At 37.8% G+C, this 25,093-nt stretch overlaps 1 pseudogene and 1 gene segment (V, D, J or C); both read left to right on the top strand.

Moving 5' to 3' along the window:
- The first annotated feature begins 205 nt into the window (after positions 1-205).
- On the top strand, positions 206-6,776 carry LOC128110396 (immunoglobulin heavy variable 3-72-like; annotated as a pseudogene).
- A 5,231-nt stretch (positions 6,777-12,007) lies between these two features.
- LOC128111024 (Ig heavy chain V region 441-like) lies at positions 12,008-12,485 on the top strand. The segment is given in 2 exon segments: positions 12,008-12,053; positions 12,160-12,485. Coding segments are annotated over 2 exon segments (372 nt in total).
- Positions 12,486-25,093: the final 12,608 nt, after the last annotated feature.

Here is a 25,093-nt window from a genome sequence, read left to right as displayed (position 1 = left end):
CATCCCTTTCAACTCCGTATTCTCACTAATAACTGCACTCTCTATTGCTTCAACCCTAAAGCTGATGATATACAAGAAGAAATGCAAATTGGGCTTTCCTCTGTTCATGAAAAGCAGCCCAGACATGACCCTGCAGCTCTAGCAGAGGAACTGAGTTCCCTTCTCTCCCCATTCAGTGACCAGCACTGAACACAGACTTCTCACCATGAAGCTGGGGCTGAACTGGGTTTTCCTTGTAACTCTTTTAAAAGGTCATTTATGGGAATAAGAGATGCTGAGTGTGTGGGAGCAAGAGTAAGAGGAGGGACAGGGGGTGTGTGTAACATTTTCCTGACCAGAATTCTCTACTATTACAGATATCCAATGTGAAGTGCAGCTGGTGGAGTCTGGAGGAGGATTGGTACAGCCTGGGGCTTCCCTGAAACTCTCCTGTGCAGCCTCTGGATTCACCTTCAGTGACTAGTATATGTACTGGATCTGCCAGGCTCCAGGGAAGGGATTGGAATGGATTGCAGTGAGTAGAAGCAAAGCTAATGGTTACTCAACAGAGTACAGCGCGTCTGTGAAGGACCGGTTCACCATCTCCAGAGATGATTCCAAAAACACCCTCTACCTGCAAATGAACAGCCTGAAAGCTGAGGACACTGCCACTTACTACTGTGCAAGAGACACAGTGCCAGGACTTCAGTGTGAACCCAGACACAAACCTCATTGCAGGGGCGCTCAGCACCAACAGGGGGCGCTCAAGGCCAGAGAAAAAGGCCAGGATGTATTATTTCTCCATACACTACTTTTCTCAGGAAAGTTCTCTGGAACATATAATGCTGTATCTACCACAGAAGTCTCTGCATTGGGAAGTGGCAACTGTACAGAACGGCTGAACATGAGAGACTGTAATGTGGGTGTAAATTTCTATTTGGCAAGAGGAAAATCCTGGAGACAAGAATGTTAACTAGTAAAAAAAATAGATGTTTTCTTTCTAATTATATGTTGCATTTAGATGTATTTCTCTGCAACTTGTTAAACAATATTTTAATATGTTTTACTCCTATGGTAGATGGCACATATGGCTTTCCTTTGAAAAATACATTACAGTTTTATTCTAAACCAAGAATTTAGGATTTGGAAAAATATTATTGCAGTAACACACTTCTCATACATAAAATGTATTTGTATGATATAAAGCTATTACTTTAAACAAAATGTAAGATGGATGATTTACTTATACACTGTAGATCATTTTTTGAAAAGTTTCTTAACTTTTGATAAACATCCATTTTGTTTTTACTAATTACATTAAAATAATTTTATAGTTCTATTTTATGATGGCCTTTCTTAGAGAAACATTAAAAAATATAGAACTCTTTAACATTTTGACATAACTCAATAACTTAATGTTAATTAAATTTTTTTAGTACCTTATAGATTTAAATTGTTTCATTAGCTAACTGGACTTACTTTACCAATTTTATACAATTAATGCTTCCTCTTGAATTTCCTCCCTAATTTGTTTATTCTAAAGTAGAGTAAAATTTAATGGCCAGTCAGAGATATTTACAGGATCAGATACTGAAGACCAAGGATAGTTGTAGATTTCCAAACAGCTTCTTTTTGTTTTGACAGATTAAGGCAAAAGTCGAGTTTGAACTTTACAGAATTGATTAGTCCTTTTTACCTTTGTCCAGAAAGGCTCTAAATAGATTTTAGCAACCAGTGCAGCCTTGTTATTTTAAGTGAAGCCATTCAAAAGAAAAGTCCCTTGAATTGCTAACAAGTAATTAAATCCTCATGACCTAGGAGTTAGTATATAGAATAATGAAAAATTAACATCACTTTTTTTTGTAATTTTTGGCATGTAGACCGTATATTTGTGTAACCTGCAGCTGTGAAACACTGAGAAACCTAACTAAGTTATTTGGAACATTATACACTTACTTCTTTATTATTGCTGTCTTACAGATTCTGTATTAGAGTGGCCATTGGAATTGATACTGTAGAAGTTCACATCGGATATTATAATTTCTCTATCAAATATATTTGCATGCACTGTTACAAAACCAAAATTGAAAAGTCCATGGCAGAGTTAGACATAGATAAATTTTTACCTATATTTTCTTTCATAACTTGTGTTCATTGCCTGTGTTTAGTCCTTCCTCACACCAGGTACTTAGCCTTTTATGTTCTCTTTCTACAGGGTGTACTATACCCACAAGCACATTTTTAAACACACACACACACACACACACACACACACACACACACATCATTGGCTAGATTCTCTATAGGACGTGGAAACATGTTTTTAGTCCATTAAGAGATAGTGTGACCCTTCTTAATACATATACTCTGTATCCATCATCTCCATCTATTTTCAGAAAACTTTGTAATTTTATTTTTTCTTTAGAAATGAATATATATGTATATATATGCATGTATATGTATATATTATTGATTGAACTGTTGATGAACAACTAGGTTGATTCTAATTCTTTGCTTTAGTAAACAAAGCAGTAATAAACATGGGGGTTCAAATATCTGTGAGTTATGGAGTTCTCTGAGTATACACCCATGAGAGAGATAGCCAGGTCATATATGGTAGATCTAGTTTTAATATTCTAAGAAATTTCCAAAATGATTTCCACAATGATTGTACTTGCACCAACTGTGGATAAGCGCTGCTTTCTCTCAATGACATCTCCAACATTTGTTGTCCGATTTGTTGATGGCAGACAACAAAACTGGAGTGAGGTGGTATCTGAAGGTAGTTTTAATTTGAATTACCAGGATATTTGGGGATATTGAACACTTTTAAAAATATTTATTGGCCATTTGTATTTATTTCTTTTTTCAATGGTGTCTATTCAGGACACCTTTCAATGTGTTGATTGGCGATTATATTTCCTTGACATTAAGTTTTTTTGTCAGTCTTTGTAAATTCTGTATCTTAGCCCCTTGTCTGAAGTGTAGCTGGTAAAACTTGCTCCCATTCTGTGTTCTGTCTGTGTGCTCAGTTGACAGTTTCCTTTCTTCATAAAGCCTTGCTTCCCTGCTGTCCTCCGTGCCTGCTTTCTCTTACACTCTCTCTGCCTCCTCTTCTCTAGAGTTCTCTGAGCACTGATGGGAGGAATTTGATGTGGGCATCCTATTTATGACTGAGTGTTCCAAATTCTCTCTCTCTCTGCATTGCTTCTCTGTATATTAATTATCATCAGGAAAGTTACTGGAACTCGTGATGCTGTATCTACCACAGAAGCCTCTGCATTGGAAGGTGGCAACTGTACAGAATGGCTGAACTATGAGAAGTTGTAATATGGGCAAATTTCTATTTGACAAGAGGGAAGTCCTGGAGACAGGAATAGAAAATATTAAAAACACAAATATCTTTTCTTTTCAAGCGTATGTTGCATTTAGACAAATTTCTCTCCAAATATTTGACAAATACTTCAATATCTTGAACTTTTACTATATATTGTACTTATGAGTTTCTTTTGAAATATACATTACAATTTTATTGGAAACCAAAAATTTGGAACTTGGAAAAAGATTATTAAAGCAAAGTTCTTTTCACAACTGAAATTTATTTTTATGATATAAAGCTATTATCTAAAACAAAATGCAAGATGGAAGTTTATTGATAATGTTTTTATAAAGTTTGGGTCATTCATGTAAAAGAATTCCCTAACTTTTGACAAAAATCCATTTTGTGTTATACATATTACATTAAAATAATTTTATAGTTTAGGGTTTTTTTTGTTTTTTTTTTTTTTTTGGTTTTTCGAGACAGGGTTTCTCTGTGTAGCTTTGCGCCTTTCCTGGAACTCACTTGGTAGCCCAGGCTGGCCTCGAACTCACAGAGATCCGCCTGGCTCTGCCTCCCGAGTGCTGGGATTAAAGGCGTGCGCCACCACCGCCCGGCTTATAGTTTAGTTTTATGATGGCCTTTCTTACACAAACATTGACAAAATATAGAACTTTGTCACATTTTTGACATAATTCAAGAACTTAATATTCATTTAAAAAATTCTTGGTGCTTTATTAGTTTAAATCATGATGTTACTTACCTGTCTTTATGTTACTAACATCATCCAATTAATTCTTCCTATGCAATTACCTTCCTAATTTGTTTATTATGAAGGAGAATAAACTTTAATGGTCAGTGAGTGATCTTTATAGGATGAGACACTAAAGACCAAGGATAATTTTAAGTTTTCAAAAAGGCTCTTTGCCAGTTAAAGGCAAAAGTTGCATTTGTGCTTTGAAGAACTGAATAGTCCATTTTATCTTTGTCAATAAGGGTTCTAATAGACAATAATAAACCAATGTTATATGATTATTTAATATAGTTAACAAAACAATTAAAAATGAAGCAACCCAAGATAAAGTCACTTGCATTGCTAACAAATAATTAAAAATCTCAAGACATATAAGTTAGTGTCTAGAATAGTATATAGAATAGTGAGAATGCAGTATCAAATTTTGGAATTTCTTGTGTTTAAACCATAAATTTGTTCAAAACTGAAGATATGAATCCTCCATAACATAACTAAATTATTTGGAATATGACACAGTCACTTCTTTATTATAACTATCTTAATGATTCTCTGTTAGAGCTGCCATTTGTAATGGACCCTCTGGAGCTTCTTGTTAGATATAATAATTTCTCTATCAAATATATTTTTATGCACTGTCCTAAAACCAAACATAAAAAATCTGTGATAGAGTAAAAACTAGATAAATATTTATCTGTATCTTCTTTCATAATTCATATTCATTGGCTGCATTAAGTCTTTCCTTATCCCTCAGTATTTAGCTTTGCTTGATGTCTTTTATATAAGATATACTGAACCACATGTCCATTATTTTTACACATACGTGTATGTTTGTGTGTCTGCTTATATTTTTTGTATGAGGTGGAATTGGGTTTTTATCCTTTCGGTGTTTGTGTGAGCTCAGTTAATATTTTATATTCTATATCCATCCATTTCCTACAAACTTTGTAATTTCATTTTTTGTTAGAGATGAACAATATTCTCCTGTTATATATAACTCGTACACATTATTGTTCATTCTGATGATGAACAACTAGGTTGATTTAAGTTATTTGCTGAAGTAAACAAAGCAGCAATACCATGGGGGTGTAAATATTCATGCATAACGTATGGGATATTGTGGCAATATTTTGAGGAGAGAGATAGGAGGGTCATATGTTAGTTTTAGTTTTGGTTTTCTGAGAAATCTCCAATTTCTAAAATGATTGAACTAATTTTCACCAACAACAACTGTGAATAATCATCAGCTTTCATTTGTTTTATTGATCTTGGGCATTCTGGGTAGTGTACTGAAATTTCAAGGTAGTTTTGACTTCATTTCTCTCATGGCCGTGGATGTTTGAAAATTTCTTAGGTACTTCTTTGCTATTTGAGTTTCCTTTTCTGAGAATTCTGTTTGAATCTGTACACCAGTTTTTAATTGGGTTATTTGTTTTCTGGATATCTTGTTTTTTGTGGGTTCTTTAGATATTTTAGATATTATCCCTGTATTGGATGAGCAGTTGGTAAAAATAATTTTCCATTCTGAAGCTTGCTGCTTTGACTGGATGATGGTGTCCTTGCCAAACAGAAGCTTTCCAGCCCTGTTGTGGCAGCCACCTTCTCAATGGAAGATTCCCAAAAAATCCTTTTCATATTTTCAGTCTGTAAGACCTGTGTCGTCACGGTACATAAAGGGTTCTGGTTTTGGTTGTGTGTTTAAATAAGTTGTTATTCACCAGAGGACCAAATATCAAAAAATCACCTACTCACATCTGTTAGGACAGAAATGTGCCCTTCCTGGTCACTGGTATCAGATGTGAAGACCAGTGATCCTGTGTTACCTGAAATCCACAAGATTCTGTTTATAGAAAGGATTTATTAAGATATGAAATTGGGAGATACACTCACGAATAGAGAATCAAGTGGACAGCTGCCATTGTCCTCAGGTCTTCCTAGGAGAGACCTGGAATCAGCCATTGGGTTTCTGATCACCACAGGTGAGAGTAGGTGGGTGCCACTCCTCAGATTTTAAGCAATCATGCATGTAACCAGCCAAGAGGCCACACCCTAAGACTGACACTCCAATGTTATTGGTATAACAAATACCCACTACAATCCTGGAAAGATTTTTCTATCTTAAGACTCAAGGAGGAGGCTCATTGAAAATTCCTAATTAGTACAGTGTTTGTTACTGAGGGTGGAGGAAGAAGGACAAGAGGAAGGTGACAATGGAACAGCAATCCTTAGTCAGTCTCAGAGTTAATTCACTCCCTGAGTCTGTAACTATAAGGATCAGATAGGAATAAATAGGTGTGTTTTTCTAATTCATCTTCACATCTCTTTGTGTTGAATGAGAAAATACAACTTCTGTCCTTTTGTCTGAACCCAGAGCTCAGCCACTTGGGGCTCAGCTGTTCAACACTCAACTCAACACCGCTTCTCTTGCCAGGCCCTGAACAACCTATTGTGTAGTATTCTGTGGCTCCCACTTGTGAATGGACTCTTTTGATGAATGGAAGTGGACGTGATTAATTTGAGAACAAAAATGACAGTCACAGTATACTGGGCATTGAGGAATAATCTTGTTCTGATCAGTCTGTCTTGGAGTCACTTCAACAACGTGCCTTTCTGGAGAGACACACAAATAAGACAACTTGCTCTGCTGTGAGCTCTAGGGAACTGTGACTAGCACAGTTTGAGTCTTGTGCTTTTTATCTCACATGATCATTGTCCTCTTAGATCTGAATCCTGAGGAACAAATCTCCTGTCCCAGAAGCTTTTCTCTGCCAGCTGTGCTTGTCTATAGATCTCCACTCTCAAATGCTGTTGGCACAAAGCTTCTACCCTTCTTGTGTAGAAAAAAAATTAATTCTGTCTTATCTTCCTCTCACATCAGTATCAGTAGAGAACAAATATTTTCAGTGATTAATGACTTGAATGTTAACCACATTACTTCTCAAAGTACATATAAAAATGTATGTAACATGTTGGGTGCTTCTATTGGAGCCATATTTATGTGGTCATCCTTTGTCCATTCTTGAGTGACTGCCTAGTTGATATTGACAGCTGTGTCAATATTACAACACAAAAATTTCAACTGTGTGTGGAACTTGGCTCTATTCTTTGGAACATGTTGACACTTCAGATTCAGAGTCACCTGGTCAAGAGATAGATACACATTGTGCATCATGGTTTAGGGCTCAGAGAGAGCACATCATTGCAGGCAATGTCCCTGATCTATCAGGGTTTTGTGCTGATTTTTGGTTGCTTACAGGGTTTTTAATTAAAAATATCCCACAGAAATGAAGCAAATTGATGTATATTAAACAAAGACCTAAGGGGTAAACACAATTAAAATCTGTTCACATGGTCATTGTAAGTATACACTGCATTCAAGGCACTATTTGTTGCCTTCTAGAGCTCTTGAATGTGTTTCTGCCTAAACAAACTCTTATAAAAGGGTGTTGTTCTTCCAGTATTTCACCTAGTTAAATAGTATCATACAATCCTGGTTCAAGCATCTCTCCAAGAACAGAACTGACTTTCTTTTCTGTTACATCTGAGAACCAACTTATACTTCCTACATTTTCATGTGTGGATGCTCTGGCTTGTGGCTGTCCAAGTCACTGCTACTGACAACAATGCTGCAGTGATCATGGTGTTCACACATTTCTAGACACAGATTTCCCAAGACTGTCAGATACATCCAATAGTGGGACACTCCTTATGGTATTTCTGCCGTATACATTTGCAGTCTCCCATTCTGTCTCTACTAATGGTTGGAGGAATTCACATTCCTCCAAAACGAATGAGGGTCCATGTCCTCCACATCTGTACCAGATATTTTTTTCTTTTTATGTATTTAATATATTAAAAAAGGAACATAGTATAAATGCTGTGGTATAAAGAGGACCCACATTTCTCACAGAATAAATTCGTAAAAATGGCTTGCAGTGAATGAGCAACAGGATCTTGAAACATGAAAGTTTTGTTAAACACAATTTCAAAATTATAATCCCACGTTTTGCCATTTTATCTATGTATTAAGTTCTTTGGGTAATATCCATACAAAAATTGAGATGCTTCAGCAGGATTTTTCTCTCATATTTCTGATGATGTGTGATGCAGAAGACTTCTAATTCCCCTATGGGAGTCTTTCTGCCTTCTTCTAACACACATCTAGTTATTTGGTCTCTGGCCTGTTTATTCCCTAGCTGTTTACTACTAACTACTTGTATATCCCTGATTCTAACTCATTATCAGGTTTTGCTTTCTAAATATATTCTCTCAATTTTGGGTTGTTTGTATACTTGGTTAATTTAATTGGCTATGCAGAAACGTTTGGTTTTGATGTAATACTGTTAATATTTTTTCTGGATCCTTTGTTTTAGGAGTTTTAATCCATAAAAAACCTGGCCCAAATGCCGTGACATATTCTTCAAATATTTCTTTAAAAACAAGACATAATAAAATAAAATATCATCAGCTATAAAAAAATTTTCACATTGAAGTTGGACAAGGCAAATCAACAAAAGGAAAAGAGTTCCAAGAGAAGGAACAAAAATCAGAGTCCTACTCATTCACATACTCAGGTGGCTCATTTATTGAGAAATAGGAATTTAGACTTCTTCATTTTGTAATATTAATATATTTTTTCAAACACAAATTTGCTTCCCGTACTTGAGTAAAATTTTATACTCTATTCTGTTCCATACACTCTATTCTGCTTCTGCTCTTTCAAATTTAATCTCTCTTTTTCTCAGTTCATATAATGTTACTTGCAAGTATGTTTTCAGGGAGTTTGGTATTGTAAAACCTATTGGTGTACTCTTCTCTCCAGAAGACTATTTCTCACACACACAACTCCTTAGATGCCTATAATTCTTCGACTAGGGTTGAGAGCAGATAAACTTACCTCCTTCTGTGTTAGCATGTCTGTCTATTAACATCATTACTGTTTAGGTCATGCTTCAGCAGTCATATTGGTTAGATTTAATGGGAATATCTTCTCTAATATTTCTAGGAAACAGAATCCCTCAGCAAAATTCTTGTTCTTCTGAATCTTACAGTCCTTTCTTCCTCTTCTGGTGTGATCTCTGAGCCTTAACTACAGAGATATGACCAGTTGTGGCTTGGCTCCACAACTCCACATTTTTTTTTCTGTTATGGTTTTCTCTAATGGTCTCATGAGGTTGCAAAAAGAAGTTTGCTGATGAATGGAGATAACTATACTTGTCAGTGAGTATAAGGATAAGTATTTTTAATGTAGTTAGACATTATGCTATTTAGTAAATTGTCAGTTATAAGTTCTCCCCCAAAGAACTATGACTTGATAAACACTGGTTATAGGGTAGATTTCCAGTACCAGACATCCAGGCATGTTTTCCCTGTTATTGATAGGGCTTTAAGTCAAACAATTATTTCATAACATCACCTAATATATGTATTACTAACATTGTTTCCAATATCTTTTCTAGAAATCGGTTTCATGATATCTCCTTGCTTTATTGTTAATCTCTTCTTCTATAAAACATTTATTTTGAGTAATTTTATTTTTAAAGAAGTGTGAGAGAGCCTAGCAGTGGTGGTGCACGACTTTAATCCCAGCATTCGGGAAGCATAGGCAGGCGGATCTCTATGAGTTTGAAGCCAGCTTGGTCTACAGAGCAAGATCCAGGAAAGGTGCAAAGCTGCACAGAGAAACCCTGTCTGGAAAAACCAAAAAGAAAAAAAAAGAAAAAAGAAAAAATATATTGTATATATAAGATGTGATTATTGTTAATTTTTTCTCTTTTCTACATTAGTTACAGTTTTAATATTTTTATTAATGTGTGTGTGTCTGTCTCTCTCTCTCTGTGTGTGTGTGTGTGTGTGTGTGTGTGTGTGTGTGTGTGTGTGTGTGTGTGTGTGTGTGTCTGTGACCTGTTTTTGTCCTTCTTAGATTCCTGGATTTGAGGTTAGGAGCTTACTATCAAGTTGATTCCTTTTCAGATATTTATGCCTGAAATTTTCATATGCACCTGTTTTTTCATTTACATAATGGTTTTCAAATGCCTCAACTTTGACACCCAGTCCTCCCTCTCTGCCCTCACATCTCTCCTCTTTGTTTCTTTCTCTCTTTCTCTATTTTTATTATTAAGATGTGTAATTACATATTGAACCATGTCGAGCTGCATCACAAATAACCTTAAGCTAAAGGTGATGAATGGTGCCCTCTGTGGATGAAATCTTCCTGAACCTTCTCTTTGACTCTGTCTTCCAGCTGGCTTTCCTTCCACAGGGTTCAGTCGCTCCATGCTACAAAGTTTCATGATCCTATGTATCTGAATTTTCTAAACTGAAATGCCTCCTCAATCCCTGTTATGTGCAGAATTAGATGAGCTGACCTGCAGTCTGGTCTATTTTGCTCTTCTTGTTTAAGAGTGAGACCAACACTGTTCTCCAATGATATCCCAAAGCTCAGCTGGTTTATCTACAATGCTGTAGTTCATTCAGTAAACTAAGAGATAAAACCTATTGTTCAATTGTCCTGTTTTCATGTCAGTGCACAAATAGGTAGATGTGCAGGAAGACAAGAACTTACATAGGTAATAACACAAGAATTTCACAATCCTAGACACACATAAATCTGGACATGGACCCTCAAGTTTCCTAGATGAACAATGGAATTTAGTCATGTCACATCTCAACACAGAAGGGAGTTCTCCCATCCCCCATGCTGGGATTACTTGCCCAGCCTTGATGCAGGGAGAGGAGATTAGCCCTGCCTCAACTTGATGTGCCAGGCATTGTTGACTCTCATGGGTATCCAGCACTTTTCTGTATGGAGAAGTGGATGATGGTAGAAGGGAGGCTGGGGAGGGAAAGGGAAGAGAGGAGGGAGGGGAGATTGTGGGTGGTTTGTAAATGAAATATATATGTATATTTGTATAAATGTATATGAAATAAATGAAAAATAAATCAATTAATAAATGAAATGAAAGGAAGTTTCCAAAATCATGAGGCAGTGACACTGAGGACTGGAGCTGACTGTGGTGATATTGTGTTCCCCAAAATATTGTACACCCTAATAAACTTATCTGGGTTCAGAGACAGAACAGTCACAATATTAAACAGAGGTTAGGCAGTGGTATCACATACCTTTAATCCTAGCATTCCAGAGATAGAAACACCTCTGGATCTCTGTGAGTTCAAGGCCATGTTGGAAATAGCCAGGCATGGTGACTCACGCCTTTAATCCCAGGGAGTGATGGTAGAAGGCAAAAAGATATATAAGGCATGAAGACCAGAAACCAGAAGCATTTGGCTGGTTAAGCTTCCAGGCTTCTAGCAGTAGTTCAGCTGAGATTCATTCTGGATGAGGACACAGAAGCTTCCAGTCTGAAGAAACAGGATCAGCTGAGGAACTGGCAAGGTGAGGAAGCTGTGGCTTGTTTTGCTTGTCTGATCTTCCAGCATTCACCCCAATAACTGGCCTCGGGTTTGATTTTATTAACAAGAACTTTTAAGATTCCTACTACAGCTGACTAAGGCAGTGCTAAGTACATCAGTGTTGAAGTCCACACAGTAAAATAGAACAGCTCCAGAGCATGTCACAAAGCAATGTCTACGACCATTTATAAGAGGACATGAAGAATTGGGCTGAAATTAACCACAAAATGCATCTTTTATTTGTGAGTATTATATGAGCTAGATGATACTAAGTGTATGCCAAGAAAAAAATACCTTAGTATCGTATACAAAATTTTCCTAGCATCATCTTTATTACCAGACTCCACCAGCACATTTAGAAAATAGAACATGCCATCTCTCAGCACCAGCTACAAAACTTGTTATATAGCAAGAAGACATGCAAATAAGGCCTCTCTTCTCTTGAAAACCAGGCCAGCACTGACCCTGAAGCTCAGGCAAAAGCGATCAGCCCTGGACTCCCAGGTCTCCCCACTCATTGATCAGTCCTGAACACAGATCACACCATGGATATGGGGCTGATGTGGGTTTTCTTTGTCGCTCTTTTAAAAGGTAATTTATGGAGAAACAGAGATACTGAGTGTGTTAGTGGACATGAGAAGGAATCATAGTGAGTCTTTGTGGCAGTATACTAACAGGATTCTCTGGTTTTTTGCAGGTGTCCAGTGTGATGTGCAGCTGGTGGAGTCTGGGGGTGGCCTGATACAGCCTGGGGGATCCCTGAGACTCTCCTGTGTAGCCTCTGGATTCACATTCAGTGACTACTGGATGAGCTGGATCAGACAGGCTCCAGGGAAGGGGCTGGAGTGGGTTGGAGAAATTAATAAAGATAGCAGTAAAATCAACTATGCACCATCCGTGAAGGACCGATTCACCATCTCCAGAGACAACGCCAAGAACACTCTGTACCTGCAAATGAGCAATGTGAGATCTGAGGACACTGCCACTTATTACTGTGCTACAGGCACAATGAAGGGACTTTAGTATAAACCCAGACATAAACCTCACTCACTGTGAGGCTGCTCAGGGCCACCAGGGGGCATACAGCACACAGAAAACAGGTTCACCTGAGGAGTTTATGCCGATAAGATTAGATTAAGCACTCCTCTCAGGAGTCTGGGCTGCACTTTTCTTAGAGTTTCCTTGAAATTCTCTCTACATACATGTTCTGAAGGGATCCAATATCCTCAAAACATTACATGTTCTCCTTCTATTATTAAAAAAATTTGAGGCATAATGTCTCATGAACAAAATGCCAACTGACAGCTTTGAGAACATGAAGTGCCCTACTATGCTCACTGGAATTCCATGATAAGGAAATCCATGGACATTCCTGAGTATTTTCATATTCCAGGCAGATCCTTCGTCAGATTTTTTTTATTAGAATAGAATGTAGGCACAGAGGGCATCATGTGGCTCAGCTTTGCCGGACCTTTGTCAAGCAGCTGTGACGGCTTTATGACTTCTTTATGTAGGTTTAAGGGAAAACCAAGAGGAAGATGAGGTGAACATTATAATACTTAGAACATAAATCCTAGCAGGCCTGGAACCTCCCCTCTTCTTCCTGAGGACTGTGCACTTCAAGTGCAGATGAGACACAGCTGTGCTTTTAGCTAATTCAGCTTATTATTCCATGAAATTCATCTCTGTTCATCATGGAAATTTGTAGAAACCAATGCTTTCAATCAAACATCATGAGAAGTGAGATCTGTCACAGCCACATCTGGATGGAAAGGCAGAAGTCATAAAGCCGTCACAGCTGCTTGACAAAGGTCCGGCAAAGCTGAGCCACATGATGCCCTCTGTGCCTCCTGTGGTTTTCATCTCCACCTTTGCATACTTGAGAAACTTAATATTTGTACACTTTGGGGATATTGGATTGATGGAAGAATTCTTATTAATCATTTATGCCTTCTCCCAGAAGTACTACTTCTAAGCTTCACCAGGACAGTCCTGCACATACTATCCCATCCTGCTTTTTGGAAGATACCTTTATCTATTTGAAGGTATTCGTCATGCAATGGAGGTTGAGACACATAAAGACACCTGTCACTATATTTACTCAAGAACATGATATTCAAAACAAACTAAACTTTAAAAAGGTAACAAGATTCAGTGGGGTAGAGGACTTGATCACAAATCAGACTGCAAGTCTCTTCCTATATAGACTCAGACAATTATGTGGTATATACAGCAACAAGTTAGAATAGCTGGAGTTAACTCTGTCCTACGGAGACTTATATTGATGAGCAAAGAATGGAGTTGAACAATGATTAAAAAAAATGAAATGTCAGGACCTCCCTTTCTTAGAAAAGTTAGCACATACAGAGTCACTGTGGTGTCATATGACCAAGGAGCAAGAGAATGCTAGGATTATCATTGTACTATGCCAGAATTTAAAAAAAAAAAAAAAACAACTGCACCAGCTTTAGCCTGAGGATTTGTCTTGGGCAATCTTACCATTAACAGTTAATGATACACTGACTGGGACGTGGCATTATGCCAGGTTGGATAGGTGATTTTGTTTTGGTCTAGTGTCCTTGCATCTACAAAAGCAATCAGCTTGAAAACAGACTGTCATTTGCCTTTAGATTCTTAAAACTTGGGTTATATGGCTAATGAGTATAAATGATAACTCTTTATCATTGATGTCAAAACTTGAGGGAAAATGATTTGAAATGATAACTCTGTTCTGTCATAGTTTATTAATGATAACTAAAAGATGAGCAAAATGAAGTGAAATACATGTCCCAAAACAAATTTATGTGATCTATATTTAGGAATATCATGAATGTATCCCTGGTTTCTAAATTCTATATGAATAAAGAAGTACTTTGGCTATTAGTCAGTCAGGCTGAACGATTCTCAGGACCACCATGGTCTGGCTGACCTCCTTCCCTCACCAACTCCCTACATCCTCTGCTAAGACTGGTCCCACCAAGGATGGCTCCTGTCAGAGTAGAACACCCATGCAGAGATGCATTTCCTCTCTGTCCATCTCTCCTAAAAATGAAACTAAGATGTGTCCTATGTCTGATTTCTCTTGTTGCAACTCCTGCATCCACCCATCTTCAGACCCTGCCCTCATCCAGAGCTTGACTATTGTAATCACCCTACCTAGAAAATCAAAATCACACAATTTTCCATTGTTATCTGAATCCATCATGGATCACACTGGGTCTTTGAGGTGAAATCTCATCACTGACAGAGCAAGCTCATTTCTCTAAGAGCCAAAGAAGTTCCAACCTTATTTTTGTAGAGTTCCCCTTACCCTGCAAAACAATAAGCATATCTGTCATATTTACTTTTCTATTGCTGTGATGAAACACAATGATCACAGCAAATTAAAGAGAAATCATTTAATTAATCTTACAGCCTCAGAACCTCTGAGTGGATGATGGCTGAATAAAGACAGGTGGCTGGAGCAGCTGCTGAGGTCTCACAACTTGATTTATAATCAGGAAGCAGAAGTCTCTAAAATAGCATGAGTCTTTAGAATCCTCAAAAAATTTCCCAAATGACAAACTTTCTCTCACACGGTCACACCTTCTAATCCTTCTCAAACAGTTCCACCAAGTGAGAACCAAGTGTTCATCCTATGAGCCTCTGCGTGTGTGTGTGTGCGGGGGCATTCTTATTCAAAGAAACATAGCCACAGTCCCTGAAGGGACTGCAGTTTGGGCACTTAGTAAGCTATGAGCTGGAAGAGAGGTGACAGTTCTTCTCAGGGACAGCAGGACATGAGCCACAATGTAAGCTTAATGAAGGAGGGTTGAGGCAGGTGGACCTAGATCTGTCCATAAAAAGTGGTTTTGTATCAGATTAGATGGTCCTCAGTGTGTATAAGAGGAAGTCCCTCAATAATCAACTTATGGGAGCTGAAAGATGCTATTTTATGATGAGATCCTATTACAGAGACAGGATCATGTTAAAGAACCTGAAGTTGGCAGTAGAGGTGAGCTAGCTCTCCAAAAGGTCTGTTTCAGTATTCTGCTATGTTTAAGAATAACAACATCAAACCCACAACTCAATGACCTTTGGCATGTCCATTCCTAAATGTGCTGTCTTTTTCACACCCTCCCTCCAGTGCTCATGGATCTATGCAGAGGAGGGGGTATAATGATTGTCAGAATCACAATTTGTGAACAACAAGGAAACCATCTTTTTAGAAAACAGCATGGTAGATACACACATGAACTCACAGAGACTGTGACAACATGAACTGTCACTAGCCAGGGAAGAGGACCAACAGGCAGCATTGAAACTCATAGAACATGGCTTGGTGATCAGCAAAGCTTCCTCAAGTGAGCCTTGGAGAGGCAGAGCCCCAAGAACTACATATCCACAGGACCTCATGCTGTTATTGAGCAGAGCTCTGCTTACTGCTTTCATGGCCACCATGTCCCTCCTAATCTATGAGTTGTATGAAACCTCAAAGGGGGTTTCAATATCTCACTGTGCAGTGTGACTAGTACTTACAATAATAGTGATTGACTTTTTCCAACCATTGCTACTGGAGCATTTAATGATTCAACCACCACACTTAGAAAGTATTTAGACATGTAGATTCCTTGTAAAGTTAGATTAGAATGTTTTTGTTAATGGGTTTCATGTAGAAAATCTTGGGAACAAATTAAAGATTAGAAAGTCAGATACTTAATAGTTGAGTGAGGGAATTGTTGAGGTCAAGAAACAAGAACAAAGGCAGTCAATTATTACTATCTGACATGCCTTTCTTGCTAGGATAGGTTGGGGATCAAAGCAGATTTATAATTCCTTGTACCCACTTCTCTCAGCTTTCTGATATGATTTAATAAAAAAAACTGTTGATGAGTGGGTATGTACCCAGAGGATTTAAAGTAGAAATGAATGATTATTTCATGTATCAAAGTTTTGATTTGTGATTCTTTTAAGATTTTTTGTAAGATTGCCTTTTGTAATAAATAATAAAATGGTTGATCCTTCCTTTGTAATTTCAAAGAAAAAAATACCTTGCTTACTTAAACATTAGTAATCTATAACAAGTTGCTTGGATGTGGATGTAAGTGTGTTCTTGGGGAAATTTTTTTTCACCTGTAATATATAAAATGTTAAATCATGAAAGGGAAATAAGAAACACATTGCTTTTCACCTATATTCATTATAAACATTCATTTGAAAAATAGAATGAAACCATGTTGTAAGTTTTATACTATCTGAAAGATTTTGCTGGGGTATATAAGTAGTAAAGGAAAAAATAAAGATAGATGAATATAGAGAAACCCTGAAGAAGGGTCTCTCTGTGTATTTTTCTCTCGTTCACTGATCCAGAGAGTTAAGTTTTGCCCTGCTCACCATCCCCAGAGAATTAAGTTTTACTCCTTTACTTAAAAAGTCAAAACAACTCTGAGATACCATCTTACACTTGTCAGAATGGCTAAGATCAAAAGCACTGCAGACAGTTTATGTTGGAGAGGATGTGTAGCATGAATCTTAAAAGTTCTTATTAATAAAAACAAACCCAGAGTCAGGTATTGGGGTGAACGCTGGAAGATCAGAGAATCAGAACAAGCCACAGCTTCCTCACCTCGCCAATTCCTCAGCTGATCCTGTTTCCTAAGACTGGAAGCCTCTGAGTTCTCATCCAAATGGATCTCAGCTGAACTGCTGCTAAAAGCTTACAAACTTAACCAGCTCTAGTTCCTGGTCCTCACGTCTTATATACCTTTCTGCCCTCACTTCCTGGGATTAAAGGCTCTTGTTACCATGCCTGGCTGTTTCCAGTGTGGCCTTAAACTCACAGAGATCCAGGCTGATCTCTGCCTCTGGAATGTTAGGATTAAAGGCGTGTGTGCCACCGATTTCTGGCCTTTGTAATTAGTGGCTGTTTTGTTCTCTGACCCCAGATAAGTTTATTAGGGTGCACATTATTTTGGGGAACATAATATCACCACAAGGATGTGTATCAAGGGGAACACTTTTCCACTGTTGGTGGGAGTGCAAAGTTATACAGCCACTTTGGAAATCAGTGTGGTGGCTTCTCAGAAAATTGGGAATCAATCTTCCTCAAGACCCAGCTATACCACTCATGGGCACATACCCAAGGTATGCTCAATCATACCACAGGGAGACATGCTCAATTATGTTAATAGCAGCATTATTTATAATAGCCAGAACTTGGAAAAAAACTAGGTGCCCCTCAACTGAAGAATGGATTAAGAAAATGTGGTGTATATATACACATTGGAGTACTAATCCATAGAGAAAAGAAATGACATCATGAAATTTGCAGGCTGGAATGGATGGAACTAGAAAATATCATCCTGAATGAGGTAAGCCAGATGCAGAAGGACAAACAGGGTATGTACCCACTCATAAGTGGATACTAAATGTAAAGCAAAGGATAACCAGACAACAACCCACAAGTCCAGAGAAGCCAGCTACCAAGGAAGATCCAAAGAGGGATGCATGGATTGCTCTGGGAAGGGGAAATAGATGAGCAAACTGGGGAAGAGGGGTGGGAAATGGAGGGTAGGGAATAGGGGATGAGAAAATAAGGGAATGGGATGGTCGAGCTGGAACAGGGATGGAGAGGGAAAACAATGAAAGAGATATCATGATAGAGGGAGGCACCATGGGGATGGAGAGAACCTTGTTGCTAGGGAGGTCGCAAGGAATCCCCAAGGACGACCACAGCTTGGACTACTAGAAATAGTGGAGAGGGTGCCTGAACTGAACTGGCTTACCCCAGTGATCAGATCTGTGAATACCCTAATTGTCATCACAGAGATTTGCTCCAATGACTGATGTAAGCAGATGCAGAGATCTATAGCCAAACATGAGTCAGAGCTTCAGGAGTCCATTCAAAGAGAGAAGAGGGATTCCATGTGCAAGTGCATCAGGATCATGATAAGGAAACCTGCAGAGATGACCAAACAAAACTAGTGGGAACTCATGAATGTTGGATTAACAGTTGTGGGGCCAGAATAGGACTGGACTATGCCCTCTGCATGGCAAGACAATTGTGTAGCTTGATCTGCTTGGGAGCCCCCAGGCAGTAGGATCAGAATCCATCCCTGGTGCATGAGCAGGCTCTTTGGAGTCCACTACCCATGATGGGACACCTTGTGTAGACTTGAGGCAGGGGGAAGGGCTTGGACTTGCCTTTACTGGATGTACCTTCTCATGGGAGGCCTTGCCTTCTTGTGGAGGGGAGTAGGGGGTGGGTTGGGAGGGGAAGTCTGAGGGGAGGGAGGAGGGAAGAGGGGGGATATTTATTGGTGTGTAAAATGAATGAAAAATTTCTTTAATTAAAAATAAATAAATAAAAAGTCAATTGATTAATAGTTTGCCAATACCACTCCTCTTCTTTGCTTCCTGAACTTTTGAAAGACGGTCTTGACAGCAGCAATAACAAGACCTATAGATGTGACAGCCAGACAAAATCCAAACATGGAAGATGGGAAGTGGGCACAAGTCTCACTGTAAGCAATGAAGCCATACACTATTGATAGTACTGGGAGAAAGTCAGTTTTCTATAGTGGGGTGACACCAGGTATGTCAACCTCACTACAGGCAAGGCCCCACAACAAGTAGTTTGACAAGACATCATGGAATTCACATCTATTAGGATAGAAATGGGCCTTTTATGGTCACTGAAATCAGATTTGAAGAAACACAGGGATACTGGAAAGATTTTCTCTCTTAAGACTCAGGGAGGAGGCTCATGGAAACTTCCTAATTAATACAGTGTTTGATACTGGAGGTTTAGGAAGAAGGACAAGAGAAAGGTGGTTACAGAACAGTAATCTTATTCAGTCTCAAAGTTAATTCACTCCCTGAGGCCTGTAATTATAAGGATCAGATATGAATCAATAATATTTTCTTAACTATGTTCACATCTCTATAATATTTTGTTCAACAAGAAAATGCAACTTCTTTCTTCTTGTCTGAACCTAGAGATCGGCCACTTGAAGCTCAGCTGTGGAACATTCAGCTCACACTGCTTCTTTTGCCAGGCCCTTAAATTCCAATTGCCCAGGATTCTTCGGCTCTCATTTGTGAATGGACTCTTTTGAGGAATGAAAATGTACATGGTTAAATTGAGAACAGTAATGACAGTCATAGTACACTGGCCATTGAGGAATAATCTTGTTCCAATCAGTTTCTTGGAGTCATTTCAACAATGTGTCTTTTTGGGGAGACACTGGGTAGGACAAGCTGCTCTTCTGTGAGCTCTAGGGAACAAAGGATGGCTCACTTTGGACCTTGTACTTATTATGTCACATGATCATTTTCCTCTTAGATCTGATTCCTGAGGCACAAAGCTCCTGTCCCAAGAGATTTTCTCTGACAGATGTGCCTGTCTACATGTCTCCAGTCTTAAATGCTGTTGGCACAAAGCCTCTACCCTTCTTGTGAAGAAGAAATTAATTCTGTCTTTTTCTTCTCTCACCTCAGTACCAGGAAAGAACAAATATTTTCAGAGTTTAATGACTTGAATATCAGCCACATTACTACTCAAATTACATAAAAATGTTTGTAACGTGTTGGGTGATTCTAGTGCAAACATATTCTTGGGTGACTGCCTACTTGATACTGACAGCTGTGTCCATATTGCAACACAAAAATTTCAGCCAGGTATGGTGCTCTGCTCCATTCTCTGAATCCTTCTGACAGATCTGTTTAGAGTCACCTGCTCAAGAGATAGATCAACATCGTTCATTGTGGTCTATGGGCACAGGGAGATCATATCATTGTAGACAGTGTCCCTGGTTATTCGGGGTTTTGTGCTAATGTTTGGTTGTCTACAGTCTTTTTAATTAAAAATCTTCCACAAGAATGAAGCAAATGTGATTTATATAATACAAAGACCTAGGTGGTGAACAGTTAAAATCAGTTCATATGGTAGTTGTGAGTATACATCTCATACAAGGCACTAACTCTTGCACTCTAGAGCTCTTGAGTGTATTTCTACCTAATTGAACTCCTATAAAAGGGTGTTGTTCTTCCAGTGTTTCACCTAGCATGTCTCCAAGGACATAACTGAATGTGTATTTCCTTTCTGTTTGCTCTGGGAACCAACTTATACTTCCTATATTTTTCATGTGTGGATGCTCTGGCATGTGGCTGACAAAAATACTGCAGTGGTCATGGGTGTTCATACTTCTCTAGACCACAGATTTCTCAAGACTGTCAGATACATCCAATAGTGATATAGGTCCTTATGATATTTCTGCCGTATACATTTGTAGTTTCCCATTCTGTCTCTGCTAATGGTTGGAGGAATTTACCTTCCTCCAAAAAGAATGAGGTTTCATGTCCTCCACATCTGTACCAGCTATTTTTTCATTCAGTTCTTTCATATGCATATAAAATTTGAGATGACATCTCACCAAGAGTTTTCTTTCTGATGATGTGTGATGAGGAACACTTCTCATACCCCTCTGGGAGTCTTTCTGCCTTCTTCTAACACACATCTACTTCTTTGGTCTATGTCATGATTATTCCCTAGATACTGACTACTATCTACTTATATATCCATGATTCTAACTCATTATCAGGTTTTGCTTTCTAGATACATTCTCTCAATTTCAGGTTATCTCTATCCTCTGTTAATTTACTTTTCTGTATAGAAAATTTTGGGGTTTAATGTAATACTGTTAATTTTTTTTCTGATTCCTTTGTTTTAGGAGTTTTAATCCATGAAAAAAGTGCCCCCAAATGCCATGATATAGTTTTCAAATATTTCTTTTAAATGTTTCACAGTTTGTGATCTTAGTTTCCAGGGATACATTTATGTTTGCAGTTAACAATGAAACATAGTAGAATAAAGTATGATAAGCTTATAACAAAAACAATGACATCAAAATTGGACAAAGCAAATCCACAAAAGGAATAGAGTCCCAAGAGAAGGCACAAAAATCAGAGTCTCATTTGTTCCCTTACTCAGATGTCTCCTATATTGAGAAGCAATAGTTTAGACCTCCTCAGTTTGTGATATTAATATATTTTTATGAAAAATTTTCTTTCCCTACTGAATAATATTTTACACTCTATTCTGCTCCTGCTCTGTTTGAAATTTAATCCCTCATTATTACATTTATATTCCTAAATATATAAATACAAGCATCTTAGTCCAGATAATATTACTAACAAATGTGTTTTCATGAATTTTTGGTATTGGTGTACTTTTCTATCTAGAAGACTGTTTCTGCCATATACAGCTCCTTAGTTGCCTGTAAGCCTTTGACTAGGACTGAGACCAGATGACCTTCCCTCCTTCTGTGTTAGCATATCTATTGATGTCATTATTGTTTAGGCCACACTTCAGCAACCATGTTGGTTAGATTTAATGGATATATTGTCTCTCATATATTTTTTGTTTGCTTTTTTTCAATACAGGGTTTCTCTGTGTAGTTTTGGTGCCTGTTATGGATCACGTTCTGTCATCCAGGCAGGCCTTGAACTCACAGAGATCTTCCTGGCTCTGCCTCCCAAGTTCCCGGATTAATGGTGTGCACCACTACTACCTGGCCATCTCTAATATTTCTAGGAGACAGAATCCCACAGCAAAATTCTTGTTCTTCTGAATCATAGACTTTTTTCTCCCTCTTTTGCTGTGATCTCTGAGCCTTACATACAGCAATTCTGTTGTAGATCTACCAGTTGTGGCTTGGCTTTCCAACTCTACATTTTTCTCTGTTATGGTTTTCTCTAATGGTCTCCAGGTGTTGCAAAGAATAGTTTGCTTAATGAGTGGAAATGACTGCAGTTGTCTGTGAGAGTAAGGATAAATATTTAGAATGCAGTTAGAGAGTATGCTATTTATTAAAGTGGCAGTTATAGATTCTCCTCCAAGACCTATATGTATTGGCTAGGTTTTCAGTACCAGGCATGATTTACTTCTTACTGAGAGGACTTTAAGTCAAATAGTTATTTTATAAAATCTCCTAATAGAAGTATTCCTAACATGGTTTCCATTACCTTTTCCAGAAATTAATTTCATGATGTCTTCTGGTTTTATTGCTGATCTAGTCTTCTACAGTGTATTTATTTTTGAATGTTTGTTTTTCAAGAACATGTAAGAGAAACATGTGGTCACACAAAAATCCAAGTTTATCCTGCGCTCACATTTGAATAAATGCACATGGTATATGCTATGTACATTTGGTTCACTGTCTCTATCTTTAACATACTACAGGCTTTATTTAAATTTACTAGACCCTTCCACATTCTGTCTTTTAGTCAAGACCCAGTAGTCATATTCTAATTGCTGGCCTCCTGAATGATCTGTGCCTAACTGTCTGTTTACTGTGCACACTGAAAATGCTGGAAGATCTTAGGGTGGTTGGATAGTTTCCTTTGTGAGAACTGTTGTAAGAAGTTTTACTCTTTGACATAGCAGGTTTCTTTATAATATGAAGTTGTCCATGTAGCATGATAATGATTTTTTCCTTATGATATTATTTTCAACTGAAATCAGTATAGACACTAAAATCTCTTTTTGCCTTGCATTTTCACTATTTTATTTATCTTTCTAACATTTTATTCTTCACATGTATACTTAAAAAAATTTTCTTTGAAAAAATACTTACTTGACCTTTTATAATTTTCATCCAATTAATTTGACAACCTCTTTCTACCTATTGCTCAGTGGCACATCCAGAAACTTTAACTGTGGCAAACCTGCATTCAAGTAAAGCATCTAGCTACTTATTTAGATTTTCTTACTTCTTTTTCCTCTTTTTTCTACCAACATTTGTTTATTTTAGATTGAAATAATGCATGTCTTTTAATGAATTATTTAATGATTTCTTATTAATCAATTTCACTGTGTGTCTTGATGTTTATGGAGTGATATTAAGCTAACTCTTCTCACACCTCCTATGATAGTATTTACATTACCAAAGTAATAGTACTTTGTCCTCATTCATCTATTTTCTTTAGAAGGTATAAATTATAAGATATATAAGATGTGGTTATTGTTAATGTTTTCTCTTTTCTACATTAGTTACAGTAATAATATTTTTACTAATGTGTGTGTAGGACCTGCTTGTGTCCTTCTTAGATTCCTGGGTTTGAGGTTAAGTGCTCATTAGCAAGTTGATTCCTTTTCAGATATTGATGCCTGAAATTTTCATATGCACCTGTTTTTTCATTTACATAATGGTTTTCAAATGCTTCAACTTTGACATCCAGTATTCCCTCTCTGCCCTCACATCTCTCCTCTTTATTTCTTTCTCTTTTTCTTTATTTTTATTATAAAAATGTGGGGAATTACATATTGAACCATGTTGAGCTGCATCACAAATGACCTTGGGCCAAAGGTGATCAGTGGTACCCTCTGTGGATGAAATCTTCCTGACTCTTCTTGTTGACTTTCTTCCAGCAGACTTTGATTCCACAAGGTTCAGTCACTCCATGATGCACAGTTTCTACCATGATCCTATGTATCTGAATTTTCTAAGCAAAAGCTTTCTGATATCATCATCCCTCCGCAGTTCCTATCCTGTCCAGAATTAGATGAGCTGACCTTCAGTCTGTTCTGTTTTACTCTTATGGCTAAAGAGTGAGACCAACTCTGTTCTCCAATGATATCCCAGAGCTCTATCTACAGTGCTGGAAACTGGAGTCCATTCAAATTGAATCAGTAAACTAAGAGATAAAACCTATTGTTCAATTGTCCTGTCCTCATATCAGTCAACATTAAAAAGTGAAGGATGGACACAAAGCAACCTGATGTTGTTGTCATTCATAATTGTGTTGAATGAGAAACCAAACAGAAGTCCATCCCGTGTGTCTAATTCCATGGCCTCTAAATAGTGGCAATCAAGCTGAGGGACTACAAGTAAGATCAAGACTGGTAAGTGCCTGAGTTAGGACATGAAGTAAGATGATTCAGAATGACCAAGGTCAGGAGTGTTGGGAGTGAAGTCACCCTTCTGGGAAGCTTGTGCCGGCACATGTAGAGGACATGTAGAAATCAAATGCTGAGCTATACACAGAAGTTCAGCTTATCAGTCACTCCATTTCTAGTGAACAAATAGGTAGATGGGCAGGGAGTCAAGAACTTACATAGGTAATAACACAAAATTTTCATACTCCTAGACACACAAAAATCTGGACAAGGCCTCTCAAGTTTCCTAGATGAACACTGGAATTCAGTCATGTCACATGATCTCAACACAGAAAGGGAGTTCTCCCAGCCTCCATGCTGGGATTACTTGCCCAGCCTTGATGCAGGGAGAGGAGATTAGCCCTACCTCAATTTGATATGCCAGGCATTGCTGACTCACATGGGTAGCCAGCACCTTTCTGTATAGAGAAGTGGATGATGGTAGAAGTCAGCTCCTCTGCTAAGTGTGTGACTAAGGCAGTCCTAAGTACATCAGTGTTGAAGTCCACACAGTAAAACAGAAGAGCTCCAGAGCATGTCACAAAACAGTGTCACTACCATTTACAAGAGGAATGGAGAATTGGACTGAAATTAACCATAAAAAGCATCTTTTGTTTGTGAGTAGTAAATGAAATAGATGATACTAAGTGTGTGCCAAGAAAAAATAACTTAGTATCATATACAAAATTTTCCTAGCATTATCTTTATTACCAGA

Source organism: Peromyscus californicus, unplaced genomic scaffold (genome assembly GCF_007827085.1).
Source record: "Peromyscus californicus insignis strain IS unplaced genomic scaffold, ASM782708v3 Scaffold_15__1_contigs__length_86483966, whole genome shotgun sequence".
NCBI classification, from domain to species: domain Eukaryota; kingdom Metazoa; phylum Chordata; class Mammalia; order Rodentia; family Cricetidae; genus Peromyscus; species Peromyscus californicus.
The sequence above is the reverse complement of the archived record's forward strand: the minus strand, read 5'-3'. Positions and strand labels throughout refer to the sequence as shown.